The sequence below is a fragment of the Macrotis lagotis genome, chromosome 3, assembly GCF_037893015.1.
Source record: "Macrotis lagotis isolate mMagLag1 chromosome 3, bilby.v1.9.chrom.fasta, whole genome shotgun sequence".
Lineage (NCBI taxonomy): Eukaryota > Metazoa > Chordata > Mammalia > Peramelemorphia > Peramelidae > Macrotis > Macrotis lagotis.
Window position 1 is genome coordinate 227,936,992 of NC_133660.1, and position 22,936 is coordinate 227,959,927.

At 41.5% G+C, this 22,936-nt stretch overlaps 2 protein-coding genes across 7 annotated transcripts in view; one reads left to right on the forward strand and one right to left on the reverse strand.

Moving 5' to 3' along the window:
- PCED1A (PC-esterase domain containing 1A) lies at positions 1 to 6,166 on the reverse strand. Of its 5 annotated transcripts, none has more exons than XM_074230060.1 (9): positions 6,042 to 6,166; positions 4,400 to 4,456; positions 4,129 to 4,206; positions 3,816 to 3,895; positions 3,300 to 3,538; positions 2,906 to 3,056; positions 2,544 to 2,790; positions 661 to 1,293; positions 1 to 319 (listed from the first exon to the last, which is right to left on the reverse strand). In XM_074230060.1, the coding sequence occupies exons 1-9, from the start codon at positions 6,058 to 6,060 to the stop codon at positions 159 to 161; spliced, it is 1,665 nt and encodes a 554-aa protein (XP_074086161.1). In that variant the 5' UTR covers positions 6,061 to 6,166; the 3' UTR covers positions 1 to 158. The 5 variants fall into 5 exon arrangements, with proteins under 5 accessions (XP_074086161.1, XP_074086163.1, XP_074086165.1 ...); XM_074230062.1 differs by lacking the exon at positions 6,042 to 6,166 and adding an exon at positions 5,237 to 5,695; XM_074230064.1 differs by lacking the exons at positions 4,400 to 4,456; positions 6,042 to 6,166 and adding an exon at positions 5,237 to 5,695.
- Positions 5,488 to 22,936, forward strand: part of VPS16 (VPS16 core subunit of CORVET and HOPS complexes) — a 25,282-nt gene continuing 7,833 nt past the window's right edge. Inside the window, exon 1 of one of the 2 annotated variants that reach the window (XM_074230058.1) lies at positions 5,488 to 5,647. In XM_074230058.1, coding sequence (XP_074086159.1) covers positions 5,595 to 5,647 — 53 coding nt within the window. In that variant the 5' untranslated portion in view covers positions 5,488 to 5,594. The remainder of the gene's footprint in view (positions 5,648 to 22,936) is intronic. The other variant, XM_074230057.1, reaches the window with a different exon arrangement.

Sequence of the window (22,936 nt, forward strand, 5' to 3'; positions counted from 1 at the left end):
TGGGTTTTTCTGCCCCAACAGAGCATATCTTTATTGGCAAAAACAGGAAATAGACTTGTGAAAATCAATCCATCTGGCTATGTCCATAGAAAGGTCCATCTGCCCATGATTAAGCAGTCAATATGCCCAGCCACATCCTTGGGCAGAAAGGAGGTCATTCAATGTCTTTGGCCAGGTCTGGACCACTGTCTACTGAGACCTCCCTCCCTTGAACGGCGATAGGGGCCATTAGGCACATGGCGATGGAAGCGACGCATTACCAGATTGTGGCGCTGTCTATAGTGAGGAACAGGCCGGGAATCACGAATGGAATCCAATGCTATATATATTGAAAAAAAAAAAGGCATGAGGGGTCACAAGAGATTGGCTTGGTCACTTACCCCCAGTTTGGGATCTTGGAAATAAAATTTCTTTGCTCTTTAGCGCCTTAGTTTCCTTATCTATTAAAAAATGGATCTGACATACCTAGCTACTGTCTCTCCCATTAAGTCAGAAAAGGAAGAATATGGTTGTTACTTTTTCAGAGTTCAGTTTTCCAGGATGGAAGAAAAGGAGGTCACTCTCCCATCTTCCAGGGGTAGGATGGAGACTCTAATCCTTGCTACTCCTACTCACCCTATTCCCAGGGCATGGGGACAGAGAGGAAGAAATAATACTTACCAGGAGGAGGAGGACGAGGACGACGACGACGAGGAGGTAAGGGATCATTGAAGGTTACATAGTTGAGGGGGAGGTAGCCAGGCAGGGCAGCATTATCTGAGAAGAAGCTGTCGTCCTGAGGGAGGGTTTGAGATGAAGGGAGAGGTAGGGGTACGGGCAAAGGCATGGGTTGGGGTGAAGGTAGGAACTGGGACTGCTCCAGCCAGGTCAGAGGACGATCAGTCTCTTGGGCTACTGGTTCGAAGGAAAAAGACCTCTTAGTCCTATGAGATGAACATCTCCAGGATGCAGTCCCCTCAGCCCCTTGTACGGGTTGCTTCAAGAGGGACCACTCTGGGGCTGCAAATGATGACTGATTCCAAGAATGAGGTTCTCCAGCTGCCTGGGTTGGATGTCTCCAAGGTGACAAAGTCCCCTCATATGGCTGGGCTGGATGTCTCCAGGGTGATAAAGTCTCCTCAGATGGATGGGCTCGACGTCTCCAGGGGGATAAAGTCTCCTCAGATGTTTGTGCTCGTCGTCTCCAGGGGGATAAAGTCTCCTCAGATGGCTGGGCTGGATGCCTCCAGGATGAAGACCCCTTGGACCTTTGGCCTGTATATTCTAGGGATGGCTGCTCCTCGCACCATTCTCCTGAAATGGAGGGATCAGTTCAGGCAGGGATACATTGCTGGATTCCTCTCCCCCATACCTCTATTCCAAACTTCCTTCATTTGACTCAAGTCCTCTAGCTCTTTAGGTTGACTCACCTTTCTCTCCCCAACCCACATGTTCCCTCCTAGATTCCCTCCTAATTTTAATTGTTAAAATTAATGGTCTTTATTTTTAATCTTTTCTGACCTTTGTGATTGTGACCGTTCTGAGTACTCCCACCAGATAGTCCTAAATCTATATTTTATTGAATTAATTTCTCTCCAGATTCTAATACTACATTACTAATTTCTTGGTGGGCATCTCTATCCTGATAGTCCATCACTATGCCTCAAATTCAATCTGTCTAAAACTGAAAAGCTTCCTCAGGACAGAGTTAGACTTTCCATGGCCAGGTGCTACTTCTCAATGTCTAGCCCAGATTACAGTTATCCTTCCACATTATAACTTTCCTCATGGAGGAAATTAAATAGGAATTTGGGGGGGGAGTTTTGCAGAAAACAACACAGAGCCGTGTGTGTGTGTGTGTGTGTGTGTGTGTGTGTGTGTGTGTGTGTATTTTAGTTTTTGCTAGGCAATGGGGTAAGTGGCTTGCCCAAGGCCACACAGCTAGGTAATTATTAAATGTCTGAGGACACATTTGAACTTAGGTACTCCTGACTCCAGGGCCGGTGCTCTATCCGCTGCGCCACCTAGCTGCCCTGAGAACCATATTCTTAATGCAAATTCTACAGTAAGGTAAAGGAAAAGGAAGAAATTCAGTTTTCTTCTTTGGTACAAAGGGAAAGCCAAAAAACTATTTATGGGGTGCTTGGGCCAGCTAGGTGGCATAGCAGATAAAGCACCGGCCCTGGAGCCAGGAGTACCTGGGTTCAAATCTGGTCTCAGACACTTAATAATAATTACCTAGCTGTGTGGCCTTGGGTAAGCCACTTAACCCCATTTGCCTTGCAAAAATCTAAAAAAAAAAAAAACCAAAAACCAAAACTTTATGGGGTGCTGTGTCCCTTGCAACACAGGATAACTGGACCATTAGGGATATGGCATGTGATGTGTGCTGGCTCTCTACCTTTGTGACTTTTACCCTTCTAAGTCTAAATCTTTGTCAATACATTGTCTTACAATCTGTTTGTTTTTTTTTCTAATGAAGAAATGCACCCATTCCTCATCCTTTAGATTGAGTCTCTCTCTCTCTCTCTCCCTCTCTCCCACTTTCTGAGAAGGTAGCTCACCCAGAGGGGTGCTCCGGCGGGGAGCTTCCACTCCCCAGGCCTCAGCCACATGGGCCAGCAATAACTGGGAGAGGTGGCGGTGGGCATGTTGGTCCCAATGTATGCCATCCAAACGCCGATGGCGAACTGCATGGCGAAAGTGGAAATGCAGGTCGAGTACATCAAAGTGGTGCCCATCTGCCAGCATGGAACAGTAGAAGTTGGCTTCCAACACATCCACACGTAGAGAGCCTGTCATTGACTGCAGCTGTGGAATGCACAACAGACTCAGGCACCCCATCCCCCCCCCACCCCTAAATTCAGGACTGGTGTGGCTAGGCCCCAACGAAGGGGCGGGATGGGCAGAATCTCAGCTTTCTCACCTCTGGCAGAACAAAGCCTCCTGTAATACGCTCACCCAGTGGCATAGCCAGAGTCCACACCAGAAGGCAGGAGGCTGGCAGGACTTGTTCCATTCTTTCAAATAAACATTCCAAGTTTTCCTGGTAAGTTCTAATGGCATCACCACCATACCTAGAAGCCAAGATACACATATATGGAAAGATTCAGTCTTAAGAAGGATCAGTGTGTTTATGGGAGGGGGCTCTCTATAAGGAAGACTGTATCCAAATCCTGCCAAACCTGGAAATGTTACAGAAATAAAAGAATGACCGGTCATGGCCTTGTATTCCATCAAGGGTCTAGTATTTGAATCCCAGAGAGGAGGGGATGGGAAAGGAAAAGGAGATAGCAGGATAGCTGTCTCTCTCTTCTTACCTGGAGAGGTCCCAGAGGCAGGAATTTATGATGACTAGGTCGGGGGGTGGTCCATGCTCTAACTCATGCAGGATATCCTCTACGTAAGCTGAATAGACTCGGGTGAGAAAATAGAATCGTAGAAGGTGATGGCCTGAACTGGACAGGAACTGGCGGACCTCACGATAATGAGTCCCATTGTGTAGCTCACCCAGCTTTCCCCCAGCCACCAGACGGTCCTGCTCGAAGCTCAGCTCCCCCTAATCCAGACATGGGCCTTATAGTGTCAGCAGATCCAATAAACACCCCTTGTTCCCCCGCCTCCCCAAACAGGAGATCCACCAGTCGGTCCTATCAGCCAGTCCTTGGTGGCTGGACAAACAGTGGCATCCTTACCGACAGAGCCAATGATTCCCTCGCCAGGGTGTCAGCCCCATCCACCTTGCCCAGGATTTTCCTCTTCCCGGAGCCCAGCCTGTTCCCACCAAATCCAAGGGCCTTGAGTTAATCCCTCCTTGCCCCAGGGTAACACTTCACCTTGTCCTTGAGCTGGGCTTCGGTTAAAAGGGAGTCTTTCTGCAACAGAAGTACCAGGTCCTTGTACACGGCCCTCTGGACTGGGGAGAGAGAAGACAAGTGGGGGAGGGGGAGGTGAGGCAGAGCCCTGCACCCTACAGCCCTCCTCCTCCTCCTCTTCCTCCATCTCGGGGGAGTGAGGGCCACAGATAAGGGCAGCTACAGAGAAAACACTGGAGGCCCAGAAGTATGGGGAACAGGCGGGCAGAGAGACTGAGGAGGAACATTGGGGGCAGAGGGGGGCGGAGAGGCAGAGGAAGGTCCTCAAACTCACTGGAGTCTCCCAGGACAACCACAAATTTGTTGTGCAGCAGCTGCCGGACCTCGGACGACAAGAAATGAACCATGGTGCCTGGGGGTGACAGATAACCAGGCTAGCGGGGCTGGGGGCGCCTTCTGGGCCCAGGTGGTCTGGAGGAGTGGCCGGGCTCCTCAGATCTAGGGGAGGAAGGGCCGGGGTGCCAGGGGTGGGGGCGGGACTGTGTGGGGGGCCCGGGCCGGGGGGCGGCGGCCCCGCACCTGGAGCCCCCCGGCCCGGCACTCACCGACTCGGAGCCGGCTCCGCAGCCCCGGCCGGGGGAGGGCAGATCCGGGAGGCCCGCCTGGAGGAGGAGGAGGAGGAGGAGGAGGAGGAGGAGGAGGCGGTGAAGGCGGCGGGCCCCGCCGGGGGGTCGCCGGCCGTTCTCCCGGGCCGCTTATTAGCTTCGGGGCGCCAGGGGCTACTTCGGACCGCGGGGCCGGGGCCGGGGCCGGGGTTTTGGATTCGAATCCCCCCCGAGTCCCCGGTGGTGGGTACAAGGCAGCCTTTCTCCTCTGCCTGCCCCGGATCGGGGGGATCCCGCGGGCCCCGTCCCCACTAGGCTCCGGGGCCTTGCCCCTCCCCCTCCCGGGGGGAGCCCCATTTGCGGGGCGCCCCGGCCTCCCCTGCGCCCCCACAGCCCTCCCTCGGGGGCGCAGGCAGGCGGGGGCACTTGTGGGGCTCCACCACGGAGGACCTGGGTTTGATGCATCGCACTCAACAAACGAAAACGAAACTTCATCTTTTTTTTTTGCAAAAAAATAAAAAACTATCAACCTGCAGGCTTTTTTTTTTTCACATGAGCACACCCTAGGGGCGTCCTCCCCCTCCGGCTCGGCGCACCCCTCGGCCCCCGGGGCCCCCGCCGCGGGGGGTGGGGGAGGGGAGGCTGCGGGAGGCCCGGGCATCCGGCGCCCCGGACGCCCCCCGGGCGGGCCAGGGCCATCATCTGCCCCCGTCCTCCGGGGCCGGCTCGGGGGGCGCCTCTTCCACGAAGCCTTCCTGGTCCGCCCCTCCAGAGCCCCGCAGCCCCCCGGCCCGGGCCCTCCACTCACGCACCCTGCCTACGCTCAATCCCACTCACTCGGGGCTGGGTCCCCGCTGTCCGCAGGCAGGGTGCGGGGTCCCCCTCCGCGTTACCTGAGGGACCAGCACACAGCAGGTGCTCAATTGAATGGAATGGCAGGGAGGGCGGGTCTGGGGCTGGCAGGGCAGCGGGGGGCGGGCCCCGCCGGGAGAGGGGAGGGGGCGGGGGCGGGGCCCCGCAGGGGGAGGGGCAGGAGGCGGGGCCGCGGCCGTGCCCGGAGCAGAGATGGCGTCCTCGGCGTCGTCACGTGAGGGCTACGGGCGGAAGCGGAAGTGGAGCGGCAGGGACCCGCGGAAGGGCCGGCCGTTCGGCGCTGCGCGGAGGGCCCGGGCGCGGGGGTCATCCGGGCTCGGCCATGGACTGTTACACCGCGGACTGGAACCCCCTCGGGGACGCGGCCTTCTATCGGTGAGCGCGGGTCGGGCGACCCCTCCCCTCCCCCACGCCCCTCGCTCCGCACCTGCCCGGCGCGCTCCTCTCGGCTCCCTCCACGCCCCTCCTCCAGCCCCGGCCCACCCAGCACGCAGTTGTCAAGGAAGCGGGCGACGCGGCGCGGCCCGGCCCGCGCGGCTCCCTAGTGCCCCCCCTCCCACGGATCTGCCACGACATAAACAAAAACCAATAAAACCACCCCCGAAAAGCCCCAGACAAGGCTATCCGCGCATCAGCTAGCAAAAACAAACCCCGCTCATCGCCTTTACACTTCCAGAAGCCTGCTCCACGAGCACCAGCTCTGATTGGCTCTTGAGGGCCGGCCCCCACCCGGCTTCCCACCCCGTGGGTCGCCCCCTCCCCCACTGACCTGCGGGCCCTTCGGGCATCGCCCGCCTCCGCGACTTTGCCCCGACGCGCGGCCCCCCGAAACGCGCTCCCGCCGGACCTCCGTGTCCTTCTACATTTTGCTCAAGCACCACCTCCGGGGAGAGCCCTTCCTGGTCTCCCCCACCCCCGCCCACCCCGCCCCCACCCCACCCAGGTTTTGTGCGCTCTGCTAGAGAATGTAACTTTCTCCAAGACGAGGAACCTCATTTTTGTGGGCTTATCTGCTGGAAACAGTAGCCATCTCATAAATTCTGGGGGATGGGGGCTTGGCTCCTTGCACTTTTAAAAGGATGCTTGCCAGTTCGGGGTGGGGGGAGTTTTTCCTTAAAATGAGATAAAACTTACTTCTCTGCAGATTTTGCTCATTGTTGCTAATTCTGTCCTCTGGGACCAAGCGTAATCTTTAGTCTCTGTTTCATGTCACAATTTAGTATAACGCAGCTGATCTCAGCGGAATTAGAAAAGATTAGAGGATGGGGGGCGGCTAGGTGGCGCAGTGGATGGAGCACCTGCCCTGGAGGCAGGACTACTTGAGTTCAAATCCGCACTCAGAATTAATAATAATAATAATAATAATATCTATGTGGCCAAAAGAAAAAGCCAGTAAGGGGGACTGTTGGTGGGAATAGTGGCCACTAGTTTTCTTACTGTCCATCCCTTATCTGAAGCTGATCTAGACCTTCTTGCCTCCTTTGTTTGCCCCACCGATAAGAATTATTACTTAAGGGGCCCAGGAATCAATGATTCTCAGAGAGACAAGAACCACTCCACAACTCATTCCAAGAATGAGCGCTTTTTTTGTGTTCTTTGGGACCTTTAGGCTCGTTCAGCTGAATGCATAGTAGATGATTTTGCCCTAGTCATTTCTGATGGAGATACAGTTCAATCAGAAGGGAGTTGTAGTTTCTATCTGTGTTTTTTTTTTTACTGAATATTTTTACTTTTTTTTTTTTTTTTTACAAAGGGTGCCTTGGTAGTGATATGAAAATATGCAATGATTTGTTGATGGACCTTTCTGAAAATCATGCTTATCCTCAAGAAGTGGCATTTTAAAAGCAGATTCTATTAGACAAAGTTTCTCAAAGGGAAAGAAAATAAAATACAATAAGGATTAAACATTTCAGAGATAAGGCTGTAAAATCTATAGCAGACAAATTAGAAAGATGCAAGTTTATTTGTCACGGATAACAGAAGGGGGAAATTATATCTGGTTAATTGAATCAGGTGTTAGTTTAGTAAATAGTTACTGTTAATTGTGCTAAATCTCATAACTTCAGCTGACTACAAATAAAAAGAGAATTTATAAAAACAAACAAACCCCTTAACAGTGTATAGGGAAGGGGTGGCTAGGTGGCGCAGTGGATAAAGCACCAGCCCTGGAGTCAGGAGTACCTGAGTTCAAAACCGGATCTCAGACACTTAATAATTACCTAGCTGTGTGGCCTTAGGCAAGCCACTTAACCCCATTTGCCTTACAAAAACCTAAAAAAACAAAAACAAAAACCAAACAGTATATAGGGAAGATATAAATGTTATATTCATTAATTTTTCCAATTACATGCAATGATAATTTTCAACAATCATTTTTTGCAAGATATTGAGTTTCACTCCCTGCCTTTTCTTCCCCTGATAGAAAGCAATCTAATATAGGTTATACATGTATAACTATGTTAAACATAACTCCATATTAATCATGGTGTGAAAGAATAATCAAAACAGGAAAAAAAATTCAGAGAGAAACAATAATGAGACAGCTTTAAAAAATTGAAAACGATAAGCTTTGGTCTACATTTAAACTCCATAGTTTCTTTCTCTGTATATGAATGATTTTTTCCATCAAGAAGCTAAAGGCGTGGCTAGATGGCACAGTGCATAGAGCACCGGCCCTAGAGTCAGGAGTACCTGAGTTCTAATTCGGCCTCAGACACTTAATAATTGCCTAGCTGTGTGCCCTTGGGCAAGCCACTTAATCCCATTTGCCTTGCAAAAACCTAAAAAAAAAAGAGAAAAAAGCTAAAGACAATTTAGAATTCTCTTTGATTATTATTTTGTTAAAATGAACTAGTCCATCATAGTTGATCATCATCCAGTGATGCTGTTGGTGTGTATAATGTTCTTCTGATCCTGCTCTCTTCATTTGGCATCAGTTCCTGCAAGTCTTTCCAGGATATTCTGAAGTCCCTTCCCTCATGATTTCTTTTTTTTTGGAGGGGGGGGTTTTCCAAGGCTATGGGGTTAAGTGACTTGCCAAGGCCACACAGCTAGGTAATTATTAAGTGTCTGAGGCCTGATTTGAACTCAGGTACTCCTGACTCCAGGGCCGGTGCTCTATCCACTGCACCTAGTGGCCCTCATGATTTCTTATAGAACAAGAGTATGCCATCATTCATTCATATTCCACAATTTGTTCAGTTGTTCCCCATTTGATGGTTATCCCCTCAATTCCCAATTCTTTGCCATTACAAAAAGAGTGGCTGTAAATATTTTTGTATAGTGGGTTTTTTATCATTTTTTGTGATCTCTTTGAGACACAGACCTAGTAGTGGTATTGTTGTCTTAAAATGTATGCATAGTTTTATTGCCTTTGGGCAAAGTTCCAAATTGCTCTCTAGAAAGGTTGAATCAGTGTAGAACTCCCCCACCTATGCATTAGTGTCTCAGTTTTCCCACATCCCCTCCAATATTGATCATTTTCCTTTTTAGTCATATTAACCAATCTGATAGGTGTGAGGTGGTACCGCAGAGTTGTTTTAATTTGCGTTTTTCTAATTAATAATGATTTATAGTATTTTTTCTTTTGACTATAAACAGCTTTAATTTCTCCATCTGAGAATTGCCTTTTCATATCCTTTGATCATTTATCAATTGGGGAATGACTTGTATTCTTATAAATTTGACTCTGTTCTCTATATATTTTAGAAATGAGTCTTGTCAAAAACACTAGTAAAAATTGTTTCCCAATTTAGTGCCTTTCCTTTTAATTTTTATTGCATTGGTTTTATTTGTGCAAACACTTTTCAATTTTATGTAATTAAAATGATCCCTTTAGCTTTTTATATGTTCTCTATCTGTACTTTGATCATAAACTGCTCCCTTTTCCGTAGATGTGACAGATAAACTATTCCTTGTTTTCCGAATTGGTTTATGATATCATCTTTTATGTCTAATCCTAGTCTCATTTCAACCTTGCCCTGGTATAGGGTGTGAGATATTTGTCTATGACCAGTTTCTGCCATGCTAATTGTCCAGTTTTCCCAGCAGATTTTTTAATCAAAGAATGAGTTTTTATTCCAAAAGCTGAAATCTTTGGTTTTATCAAGTAGCAGATTCCAAAGTCATTCACTACTGTTTCTTTTGCAATAATCTATTCCACTCATCCACCGTTCTATTTCTTAGCCAGAACCAAACAGTTCTGGTGACTGATGCTTTATAATGTAATTTTAGATCTGATATGGCTAGACTACCTTCCTTGCATTTTTTTCCTCTTACTTCCCTTGATATTCTTGACTTTTTATTCCCCCATATGAATTTAACTATTTTTTCTAGCTCAATAAAGTACTTTGTGGTAGTTTGATTGGTATGCATTGATTAAGTAATTTAATTTAGGTAGAATTGTCATTTTTTTATTATATTAGCTCTACATAACCATGAGCAGTTGACAATTGCCCAGTTATTTAGATCTGATTTTATTTGTGTGAAAACTGTTTTATGGTTGTTTTCATTTAGTTTCTGAGTTTGCCTTGGCAGGTAGACTCCCAAGTATTTTATGTTGCCTACAGTTATTTTAAATAAAATTTCTTTTTCTATCTCTTGCTGCTGTGTCTTGTTGGTAATATGTATAAAAATAAGGATGATTTATGTGGGTCTATTTTATATTCTGCAGCTTGGCTAAAGTTGCTCATTGTAATATATAATTTTTGATCTGGTATGGCTAGGCTACCTCCTTTTGCAAATTTTTTTCATTACTTTGTTTAATATTCTTGATCTTTTGTTCTTCCATATGAATTTAGTTACTATTTTTCTTCAATAAAGTGATTTTTGGTGGTTTAATTGTTATGGCACTGAATGAGTAATTTAATTTAGGCACAATTGTCATTTTTATTATGCTAGCTCAGCCTGCCCATGAGCAATTGACATTTACCCAGTTATTTAGATTTTATTTTGTGTGATAAGTGGTTTATAGTTGTTTTCATGACAACTTGTCTTGGTAGGTAGACTCCCAAGAATTTTATGCTGTCTACAGTTACTTTAAATGGAATTTCTCTTTCTATCTCTTGTTGCTGTATCTTGTTTGTGATATATAGAAATACTAAGGATTTATGGGGGTTTATTTTATATCCAACTGCATTGCTAAAGCTGCTAATTATTTCAAGTAGTTTTATAGAAGATTTTTCTAAGGTTCTCTTAAGTATATCATCATATCTGCAAAGAGTGAGAGTTTTGTTTTTTATTACCTATTTTAACTACTTCAATCTCTTTTTTTTATTGATAAAGCTAACATTTCCAATACAATATTGAATAATTGTGGTGATAACTGGCATCCTTGTTTCACCCCAATCTTATTTGGAATATAGCTTATCCCCATTATGTATTGTATTTCCCCCATGCATAAGACACACCCTTTTTCAAATAATTTGGGGTCTAAAAACTGGGAGCTTCTTACACAATGGATGTAGATTTTCTTTTATTTAAATTTCCCACTTTTTTGAGCTTCTTGTCTTTGCACTCTATTGTTTCACATTTGTTATTGGTATATATTGGGTTATGTTTTGCCTCGTTCTACCCAGAAATGGCTCAAAAAAGATTTTCATACGGTGTTGAATTCAAGTTCAAAGTGATCCAGTTTGCTAAAGAGAATGGAAATCGTGCTGCTGAACATCAGTTTGGTCCTCTTCCAACTGAGGAAACAGTCCCAGACTGGCTACGGGAAGAAGCCTGACTGAAAATGCAGCAGAAGAAGACCACGAGAGGCAAGTAAACCAAAGGGCCTGATCTAGAGAGGGAATTGAAGAGATGTATTGAAGAGCAAAGGGCAAATGGAATTCCTGTGTCCACAAAGATGGTTCAACATGAGGCAAGAAGAATTGTTGATGAAAAAGAAGTGACTGATTTCAAGAGAGGACACAATGGTGCTTCAAGGTTCATAAACCAGAATGGACTAAGCATACATCCACACCCCAGACTTACCCAGGGAGTGCTTGTGGTCAACCGCAGATCAGAGCACAGGCAGAAGGAGCAGACAGACCCTCTCCTAAGACAGTGGTTCAAATACAGATGAGGACAAGCTCATGGATGGGAGTTTTGACATTGATGAGGAGTTGTATGAATTTTATGATGAATAAAACTTGAGTTCAATAACTTTATGTTATACTTTTTTTTTTCAAATTTCAGACCCCTACATTAAGGTGTGTCTTATACATAGGGAAATATGGTACATTGCTTGTTGATGGTTTTAGATATATTCTACTTATCATTTTAAGGAACACTCCATTTATTCCTATGCTCTCTTGTTTTTAATAGGAATTGTTGCTGTACTTTGTCAAAAGCTTTTTCAGTATCTATTGAAATAATCATGATTTCTGTTTGTTTTGTTATGGATATGGTCAGTTATGCTGATAATTTTTCTAAAATTGAACCAACCCTGCATTCCTACTTGATCATAGTCTTTTATCCTAGTGATCACTTGTTGTAATTGCTTTGCTAATATTTTATTCAAAATTTTTGCTTCAATATTCATTAGGGAAGTTGATCTATAATTTTCTTAATCTCTTTTGACTGAGAAGACTATAAAAGTGGCATAAAAACAAAAGGTATCTAGAAAAAAGTTATTATTTTATTAGACTTAGCCCAAAATTCTGATCTCTGGAAATCTTCTGGATCCTGACCAGGGATGTGGTAAAGCCTGCTCCTACAGGAACTGATTGTTATGTTTTCATTGTAATCATTTACACCTTAAAAATCAGCTTACTCCTGATTCTACCTCTAAAATTCTTTGTGTTGTACCTCTAGCTTTGTGTCAGCTAAAAAAAAAAAATAAGCTTTCTATCTCAGTCAGTGATAAAATTTTTTTTAAATAATCTACAAGTTAATACAGATTCCTGGGACTTTCCACAGGGGACTTCTTTCCAAGTTGATTTTAAGCCATTCGTGGCAGCTCTTTGCAGTCAGCCTTTTTGCCAGTTCTAAATCCATCTGAATTGATGGATATGTTTTTTTCTTATCCAAAAGATTACAAATGGTTTTTTCTTTTTTTAAATTTTTAAATTTTTGTTTTATTTCATCTGTTTTTTAAAAGATTTTATTTATTTTGAGTTTTACAATTTTCCCCTAATTTTACTTCCCTCCCCCCACCCCCCACTGAAGGCAATTTGTCAATCTTTACATTGTTTCCATTAAGGATTTATGAGGGTTTAACAAATGACTTTTTCAAACAATTTGATAAAATCTAGCTAAACTACCTACAACTTCCTTCATCTGCCATCCTAGTTGTGATGCTTCAATGAAATATTGCCAATTTGAGGACCCCTTTCAGCAAGTGCCCCATCCATGCCTTTACATCCTCTGTGACTCTTAGGCATGGCCTGCTATAAATCCCTGAATCCATGTTCTTGAAATTTTGTGGATACCAGCAGTGCCCTCAGGTTGTCTGTCCTTTTTCTCTTTCTCACTACACAGCAGCCCTCCTTTTCCAGTCATACATCTCTCTGTTGACATCTTTTATATTGCTCCTGTTGTGACTCTTTAGAGTTGGAAGGAGCACCAAAAGTCCTTTCTACAATTAAGTTAACTGAGGTCCAAAAAGGTCAAGGTTTCATAAGTGATTAATGGCAGAGCCCAGATTCTAAACCAGGTCTTCTATTCCCGATATACCACTTTTTCCTTTTCCCACAGGTCAGAGCACAGGCAGGAGAGCATTACAGCATGAAAAAAGATGGACCTTTATTCAGGAAGAGGCTTAGCAACATTTCAAGCTTGGCAAACTCCTAAATTTACCTGACTCACTATGAATATACAGTGATCACCCGTGGTGTACCTTACTTGTACTCAACTCTGATCATGGCAGAGTTTGGACAACCTCATTGTTGATACACCTGTTTTTTTCCTGTGAAGATAGGGGGGCCAAATGATTTTGAGGGATAATTTAGGAAGTTCTGTAGTATTCCAAGGATTTGAGGCAATTGCTATAGTATTATTTATGGATAGGGACATCTGGAGGACATATGGGGAATGTATGTATGGGGAATCCATCTTCCCTTTTGATTCCTTTTTTTTTTTTAAGATTTTGGCAAGGCAAATGGGGTTAAGTGGCTTGCCCAAGGCCACACAGCTAGGTAATTATTAAGTGTCTGAGACCGGATTTGAACCCAGGTACTCCTGACTCCAGGGCTGGTGCTTTATCCACTGTACCACCTAGCCACCCCCCCCCCCTTTGATTCAGAACATACTTCCTCAATGACAGTGGCAAGCATCTTTGGTAAGCATAGGGTTTCATCATTTTCTCCTTCTCTTGATATTAATGATCAGAAAGTTGGTGAGAAAAATTATCTTTCTTACCTCCTTCAAAAGGATTTTTTTAAGTCATCATTGAAAACTTTTAAAAAAATTTTATTTATATTATTCTAATCTTAAGAAATAAAACAATTTCCATAAAACATATTTCCATAATGTAGTTGAATAGAAAAAAGGGATGATTGCATATGAAACTGCAAAGTTATTATGTAACTTTTTATTTCCTTCCTCCCCCCATCCAGAGATGACCATTAGATGCAAAACCATTATATACACATTTCTGTTTATCAATTCTTTCTCTGGGTGCAGATAACTGTCTTCCTTCATATATTCTTTTTGGTTAATTTGGGTATTTATAATAGTCAGGATAAATTACCATATAACATATTCCCTTGTTTCTGCTTATTTCACTCTTCATTATTTCCCGCAAGTTTTTCCATGTCTTTCCTAAAATCAACCGTCATATTATTTCTTATAACAATAATATTCTATCACAATCATATGCTATAATTTGTTGAGCCATTACCTAATACACAGGCATCCCTACAATATCTATTCTTTGCTATTACAAAGAAGTGAGAGATGCTATAAATATTTTCACTAATCATCTTGGGAAACAAGCCTAATAGTGATATTGCTAGGCCAAAGGCTATCCACAGTTTTATAATCTGTAGGCATAATTCCAGTCTGTTTTTCAAAATTGCTAGATCAGTTCACAGTTTTACCAGCATTGAATTAGTGTCCTGATTTTTCCATACCCCTCCAACATTTGTAGCTTTCCCCTCCAGTAATTTTAGCTAATCTGGTGGGAGATAATATCTCAAAAGTTATTTGAATTTTTATTTCTGTAATCAATAATGATTTAGAGCATTTTTTCCAATGATTATAAATTATTTTCATTTTGTCATCAGAAAACTGTCTGGTCCATATCCTTTGACCATTATCAATTGAGAAATAACTTGTATGCTTATAAGTTTGACAAAAGTTCTTTACATATTGGAAATATGAGACTTTTATCTGAGAATTTGTGTATAAAATTTCCTCCCAATTTTCTGCTTTCCTTCTGGTCTTGGCTATATTTCTCTTATTTGTACAAATCCTTTTTTAATTTAATCCAATCAAAATTATCCACTTTATACCTTATACTATCCTCTATGTCTTATTTATTCATAAATTGTTCACCTATCCATAAATCCAGAAGGTAATATTTTCTTGGTATATTTCTTAACATTTAGGTCCTCTATCCATTTTGATCTTATCTTGGCAAATGGTGGTGTAAGATACTGTTCTATGTCCAATTTCTGCCATTATGCTTTTTTTAGTTTTCCCAACAATTTATCATCAAATAATGAATTCTTATCCTAAAAACTTAAGTTTTTACACATGTCAAAGACATGGTTGCTATATATTTAGTTGCTGCTGTAAATTGTATAACTACTCTGTTTCACCTAACTACCATTGATTTCTTAGCCAGTACCAGATAATTTTAATAACTACTACCATAATGATAGATTTTAAGGTCTGGTACTGCTTCACTGCCTTTCTTTAAATTTTTTTTTAATTCCTTTACTATTCTAGATGTTTTGTTTTTCCAAATGAATTTTGTTACTGTTTTTCCTAATTCAGTAAAATAATTTTTTGATAATTTACTTAGGATGGCATTGACTATATAAATTTGTTTACATAAAATTGTCATTTTTTTTATATTGGCACTGCCTAACCATGAACAATTAATATTTTTCCAATTATTTTAATTCTGATTTTATTTATATGCATTTTTTTATTTTTTTTATAATTTTGTTCATATAGTTCCTGTGTTTCTTTTGACTGGTGTCCTCCCAGGTAATTTATACTGTTTAGATTGGGTTATCTTAAATGAGATACCTCTTACTATCTCTTCTTGCAGGATTTTGTTTGTGATATATAAGAATGCTGATGATTTTTGTGGATTTACTTTATATTCTGCTATGTTATTGTTTCAACTAATTATTAGTTGAGTCTTTGAGATTTTTCAAGTAATTCATCATATTGTTTATGGAAAAGATTATTTTATTACCATTCCGAATTCTGATTCCTTCTATTTCTTTTTCTTCTCTTACTGCTACAGCTAGGATTCATTTATAATGCTGAATAATATTGGTGATAACGGGCAGCCTTGTTTCATACCTGATCTTACTGCAAAATTAGTGTTGTACTTTATCAAAAGCTTTTTTCTGCATCTTTTGTTATAATCATGTTTTTTACTTCTAGTATTCGTATAATCATGTTAGTAGTTTTCCTTGTGTTAAACTGTCCCTATATTCCTGGTATGAATACTGCTTAGTCATAATGTATAATCCTTATAATATATTGTAATCTTTTTGCATTCATATTCATTAATGAAATTCATCTATAATTTTCTTCCTCTATTTTTCCTCTTTCTGGTTTAGGTATCTGCATTATATTTGTTTCATAAAAGGAGTTTGATGGCATCCTTTCTTTACCTATTATTCCAAATCATTTATTTCATATTGGAAGTATTTGCCAGAATTCACTTATAAATCCATCTTGTCCTCGGGCTTTTTTCTTAGTGTGTGGAATAAAAGTCCACTAAATAAAATCTTCAGAGACTAGGTCTGAGCAAAAGAAAGTTTATTATCTTTCTCGAGAAAGGGCAGGCTCTAAAATCTCACCAAAAAGAAGAGGCAAGAGGCAGAGCTGCATGCAAAGGACAGTCAAGCAAGATTATATAGGTTCTGGGGTGGCTAGGTGGCGTAGTGGATAAAGCACCGGCCTTGGAGTCAGGAGTACCTGGGTTCAAATCCGGTCTCAGACACATAATAATTACCTAGCTGTGTGGCCTTGGGCAAGCCACTTAACCCCATTTACCTTGCAAAAAAAAAAGATTATATAGGTTCTAAAGCAGGTCCCCCTCCCTAACCATCTTCTCCTTTACCCATTGGCTGAGTCTCTGGAGGTACAGTCTTATTCAAGGAAAATCTACCCCAGCAACAGACACAGAGAAAAGAAAGAAATGTTTTCATACTATTTTTCCTACCAGATGGTGAGGTAACTTGGGACCTTCATCACTGTCTTAATGAAGTAATGTCTCATTAGACTGTCCTCCTAGTTTGCAAAAATAGTCTTATCATAAAGCAGGTGGCTCTGAGCCTCCTTTGGAATGCAAATTTTTCTTTCTTTTTTTTTCTTTTTTTTTTTTTGCAAGGCAATGGGGTTAAGTGGCTTGCCCAAGGCCACACAGCTAGGTAATTATTATGTGTCTGAGACCGGATTTGAACCCAGGTACTCCTGACTCCAAGGCCGGTACTCTGTCCACTGTGCCACCTAACCGCCTTGTGTATGTGTTTTTGTTTAAATGCAGTGTGATTTCACTGGTACTTCCAGCAAGAAAACTCCCTTTACCATGTAGATAGCAGATTGGTGCCTACTCTGCAAATTAATAGTAGAGTTGTGTGGATACCTGAGAGTTTTTTGCCCAGTGATTTATTTGTTCAGGATCACACAGCTAGAATGCATCGTAGGTAGGCTTCCAATCTAGGTGTTCCTGGCTCTAAAACTATTTCTATCCATTACTCCATACTACCTTTCCAGTAAAGAATGTGTCCAAATGAATACAGAGTATTGTGGAGGAAGGGGAGCACATACTACCTTAAGGAATCAAGAAAGGCCTCTTTTTGGAGTCATTACTTGAACTCAACTTTCAAAGAAAGAGCAGTGTTCCAAAAGGCAGAGATGAGGAGGGAAAACACTCTTGGCACGGGGAACTGCTTACACAAAGATGAGAGAATGTTGGCAGTTATGGGTGATGGCTAATAGGTCAGTTTGGCCAGAATGAAAATTATGTGAAAGGAATTAATGTGAAATCAGTATAGAAAAATAGGTTGGAGGCAGATTTGGAAGGATTTTAGATGCCAAAGAGGATCTTGTGTTTTATTTGAAAAGCAGTAGGGAGTATCTTTTGAGTCAGTCTGATGTGGGTAGTGCTTTGGAGAGATTGGCTATAGGGAGTTCAGTTAAGAGGTGGTATAGTAGTAGTTCAAGTGAGAAGGCTTAAATTAGTTTAGTGACTCTGTGAGGGAAGAGAAAGGGAACCGTGAAAGGTGCTGGAGAGGTATAATCAAGATTTGGCAACTGACATAATGAAAGGGTTGAGGGAGGAGCAATAGGCAACAATCATTCAGAGGGTGCAAATCAAAGTAACTGTTAGGACATTGGTGTCCTCAACTAAAATAAGGGAATTTGATGATGAAGTAGATTTTGTGGGGATAATATTTTGAGCCTGTTGAGTTTGAAAACTGTTGAGTTTGAGGTGGAAAGATCAAACTGGCAGATAGAGATGTAGGTCTGAAACTCAAGAGAAAGATGAGAGCTTATTGTTTAGATTTAGTAATGAGCTATATGGAGATGATGGTTAAACCCTTGGGAGTTGAGAATACCTAGAGAATAGATGTAGAGAAGAGATGGATGATCTAGGACAGAGCCCTCAAGGCATATCTTCACAAAAAAGGAGGAATATGACAAATCTTGCAAAGGAGACTGAGCATAAGTAGGATGACAGATAGGAGTTGTAGCTAGGGAGAGCAGTGCCCTGAAAACCCAAGGAGGAGAAAATGTACAGAAAGAGAAGCTGACCAGAAGCACCCAGTGATGCAAAGGGATCAGGAAGGAGCAGGGTCAGAAATGATGCTGGAAAGTTCAGAGCGCAGTAATCTTAGTGTAGTGTGTATTAAGGGAAGTGAGGAAGTGCAGGCAATAAGGAGAGACAGCTTTTTCTAGAAATTTGTTTCTTATTTTTCCCCAGTTACATATAAAGAGTTTCCAACATTGTACATGTTGTACAATGTATGGTCATGTTAACAATCTTTCCATATTAGTCTTGTTATGAAAGAAGAATCAGAAGAAAAGGGGAAAAATATGAGAAAAAACAATTTTAAAGAATGAAAATAGTTTTAGTCTGTATTCAGACTCCATAGTTCTTTCTCTGGATGTGGAGGGTATTTTGTCTCTCACAAGTTGTTTAGAATTGTCTTTGATCATTGTATTGCTGAGAAGAGCTAAGTGTTATAGTTGGTCATCTGTTGGTTCTTGTCCTTCTTTATCAAAGAAGATCAAAATGATATCCTTATGTTTGAGACAAATTACACTATGTCCAACTGTGACTGATCAGCCCAATATGAGCTCTGAATGCTCTACCACAGATTGGGCACAAATAATCCATGTTAACTGTAAATTTACATATATCATATTTCCTTTGAGCTACTTCAATTCTGCCCCATGTTGGATAGTCCTGTGTCAGTGTCTCCCATGCTGCACAGTCAATTCCAAAGTTCTTAAGAGAGATACCTTCAGGGTGTCCTGGTATTGCTTCTTCTGACCCCTTTAAGCACTTGTCCTGTGTGAGTTCTCCATAGAATAGTCTTTTTTGGCAAGCATTCTTCCAGCATCCTAACATGATCAGCCCATCAGAGTTGTGCTCTCTGTAGTAATGTTGGAATGCTAGGCAGTTTAGCTCAAGACAGGACCTCAGTTTCTGGTTTCTTCTGCCAAATAATTTTCAGCATCTTCCTAATTGGTAGAGATTCAGTTTCCTGACAGGGCACTGGTAAACCATTCAGGTTTCATAGGCATAGAGTTGGTCATCTAAGTCTGTTACAGTTGTGTTTTAAGGTGTACAATGTTCTCTTGGTTCTGCTCACTTCATTCAGTATCAGTTCATATAAGTTTCTTCAGGTTTTCTGAAATCTGCCTGCTCATTATTTCTTTTAGAACAATAGTACTCCATCACATTCATATATCACTTGTCCAGTCATTCCTCAATTAATGGGTATCCCCTCAATTTCCAATTAAAGAACTGCTATAAATATTTTTGTACATGTGGGTCCTTTTTCCTTTTTTGTGATCTCTTTGAAATATGGACCTAGTACTGCTGGATCAAAAGGTACACACAGTTTTATAGAACTTTGGCCATAGTTTCAGTACGTTTAGACCAGTTCACAAATCCACCAACAGTGCATTAATGTCTTAGTTTTCCTACATTACCTGAAACATTTATCATTTTCCTTTTCTATCATATTATCCAATCTGATAGATGTGAAGTAGTACTTCAGAGTTCTTTTTAATTTATATTTCTCAGGGCGGCTAGGTGGTGCAGTGCATAAAGCACCGGCCCTGGAGTCAGGAATACCTGGGTTCAAATCCTGTCTCAGACACTTAATAATTACCTAGCTGTGTAGCCTTGGGTGAGCCACTTAACCCCATTTGCCTTGCAAAAAAACCTAAAAAAAAAAATATATATATATATATATATATATTTCTCTAATCAACAATAATTTAGAACATTTTATATGACTATAGATAGCTTAAATTTCTTTATCTGAAAACTGCCTACTCATATTCCTTGACCATTTATCAATTGAGGAATGACCAGTATTCTTATAACTTTGACTCAGTTGTCTATATATTTTAGAAATGAGGCCTTTATCTGAAACACTGGCTATACAACTTATTTCCTAGCTTTCTGCATTCCTTCTAATCTTGGTTGCATTTGTTTTGTTTGTGCAAAGTAATTTAATGTAATCAGAATTATCCATTTTGCATTTATAATGTTCTCTATCTCTTGTTTAGTCATGGGGGGGAGGGAGAGTTTATACACAGATAAACTACTCCTTGTTCTCCTAATTTGCTTATGGTATTACCTTTTTATGTTTAAATCTACCTATTTCGACCTTATCTTTGTGTAGGTTGTGAGATGTTGGTCTATGTTAGTTTCTGACATATTATTTTTCAGTTTTCCCAGAAGTTTTTGTCTAATAGCGAATTCTTATCTCAAGCTACAGTCTTTGGGTTTATTGAACAGTAGTTTACTCTAGTCATTAAATACTAAATTTTTTTTGTACCTAATCTATTCCACTGATCTACCGTTCTATTTCTAAGCCAGTTCCAGACAGTTTCATGACTCACTTTTATAAATATAGTTTTAGATCTGGCACGGCTAGGCATTAAGGCATTTTTTTTTTCATTAAGCTCCTTGGTATTTTTTTTTTAAGGTCTTCAAAAGCCAAATGGAAATTTTTTTCATTTGATTCTGGAGGTAATGGGGAGCCACTGAAATGAGGGCATGACACAATCAGATCTTCACTTTAGGGAGATAAATTTGACAGCTGAGTGGATTTTAGTAAGAAGGTTTGAAAGGATGACCTAGATGAGGGTGGTGGATACATGAGTGGAGAAAAGGGATGTCTAAAAGAGTCATGGAGGTAAAAATGGTAGATCTTGGCAATAAGGCTTATCTGAAGTATGTTGATGTTTGCCCTTCATTCTCATGTGTGTGTGTGTGTGTGTGTGTGTGTGTGTGTGTGTGTGTGTTTCAGTCTGTGTTCTGATACCATCAGCTCTGTCTCAGGTGAGACATATCATAAGTCCATCATAGAAGTTACTTCCATATTTTTCCACAGTTGTTGTTGATTGTAATTCCCTCCATCCATTCCTCCCCACTACCATATATTATATATGCTCTCTCCTTTCACTCTGTCCCTCTTCAAAAATGTGCTATAGGGCAGCTGAGTGACTCAGCAGGCAGAACACCAGCCCTGGCCCACATCCTACTCCAGAGACCCAGCAATCACCTGGCCCTGTGGTTCCAGACAGGCCACCCAATCCCAGCACCTTGCAAAAAGTAAAAAAGAAAAAGTGTTATATCTGACTATCCTCTCCTATGATCTACATTCTCCTCTGTCACCTACATCTCCTTTCCCTTCCTCATCCCCCTCTCTCCTTTTTCTTCTAGATGTCTATATCCTATTGAGTGTGTATGCTGTTTCCTCTCTGAGCCATTTCCAATGAGAATGAAGGCTTCCTCGTTCCCCTTTTCATTCCATTGCAAAAGCTACATGAAATATCTTTTATATGAAATATCTTAGCCTATTCTAGTTCTCCTTTCTCTTACTCCCAGTATATTTCCCATTCACCCATTAACTTCATTTTTACAATATATTTTATCTTCAAATTCAGCTCTTCTGTGCCTCGTCTATAAAAGCTCCTTCTACCTGCTCTATTAAGTGAGGTTTCATATGAGTATTATCAGTGTCATTTTTCTATGCAGAAATACATGCAGTTCATCATCATTAAGTCCCTCATAATTTACCCTTCTCCTCCACTCTCTATGCTTCACCTGAGTCCTTACTTGAAAATCAAACTTTCTGTTCAGCTCTGGTCGTTTCAACAGGAACATTTGAAATTCCCCATCAAAAGTCCATCTTTTCTCCTGGAAGAGGATGTTCGGTTTTGCTGGGTAATTGCCTTGATATTCTTGACCTTTTGTTCCTCCAGATGAATTTTGTTACTATTTTTTCCTAGCTTTTACTAGGAATTTGTCTGTGAAAGGATGGAGGCCCAGAGAGGTGGCATGACTTGAGCTAGGTCACAGGTCATCATCATCATCATCGTCATCATCATCAAATTGCCAACATGTATAGAACTTTTAAGATGTGCACAGTACATTTATAATGTTATCTCATTCATTCTTCATAACAATATTGTGATGTAGGTGTCTATGATTATCCCATTTTACAGTTGAGGAAACTGAGACAAACAGGTGAAGTGCATTAACAGCAATATTATGGGATGATCAGCTTTGATGGACTAATAATAAATGCTCAACAGTTCAGTAATCAAGGTCAGTTCTAAAAGACCTCATGATGGAAAATGCCATTCACATTCAAAGAAGAAACAATGGAGACTATAGCATACTTTTTTTAAAACTTGTTTTATGTTTTTCATTTTTTCCCCTTTTATTTTGATTCTTCTTTCACAACATACTATTTATAGAAACATGTTAAATGTGATTGTGCATGTATGACCTATATCTGATTACTCCCCGTCATGGAGAGGGGAAAGGAGAGAAAAGGGGGAAGGGAGAGAGAGAGAAAAATGTGAAACTCAAAATCTTAAAAGATAAATGTTGAAAATGATCTTTGCATGTAATTAGAAAAAAATAAAATAAACTAACATTTAAAAAAAAGAAGTGAAATGACTTGCCCAGGGTCACACAGCTAGGAAATGTCTGAGATAAGGTTTGAATTCAGGTCTTCCAACTCCAGGTCTAGCACTTTATGATACCCTGATACTTCCTAAAATAACTCTACATTTATAGTTTTTGAGCTTTAAAGAACTTTCCTCAGGTAGGTTGGGCTTATTTGAGGTAGGCAGAACAAAAATGCAGAGAGCTTCAGTATCACTACCATTAGTAATAGGTAATACAGTGGGAAAAGCCAGAAAGGCTTGAATTCAAATCCAACTGTCTGCCTCAGTTTCCTCATCTGTATGATGGGGATGGTAGCAACACCTACCTCCCAGTTTCTTGTGAAG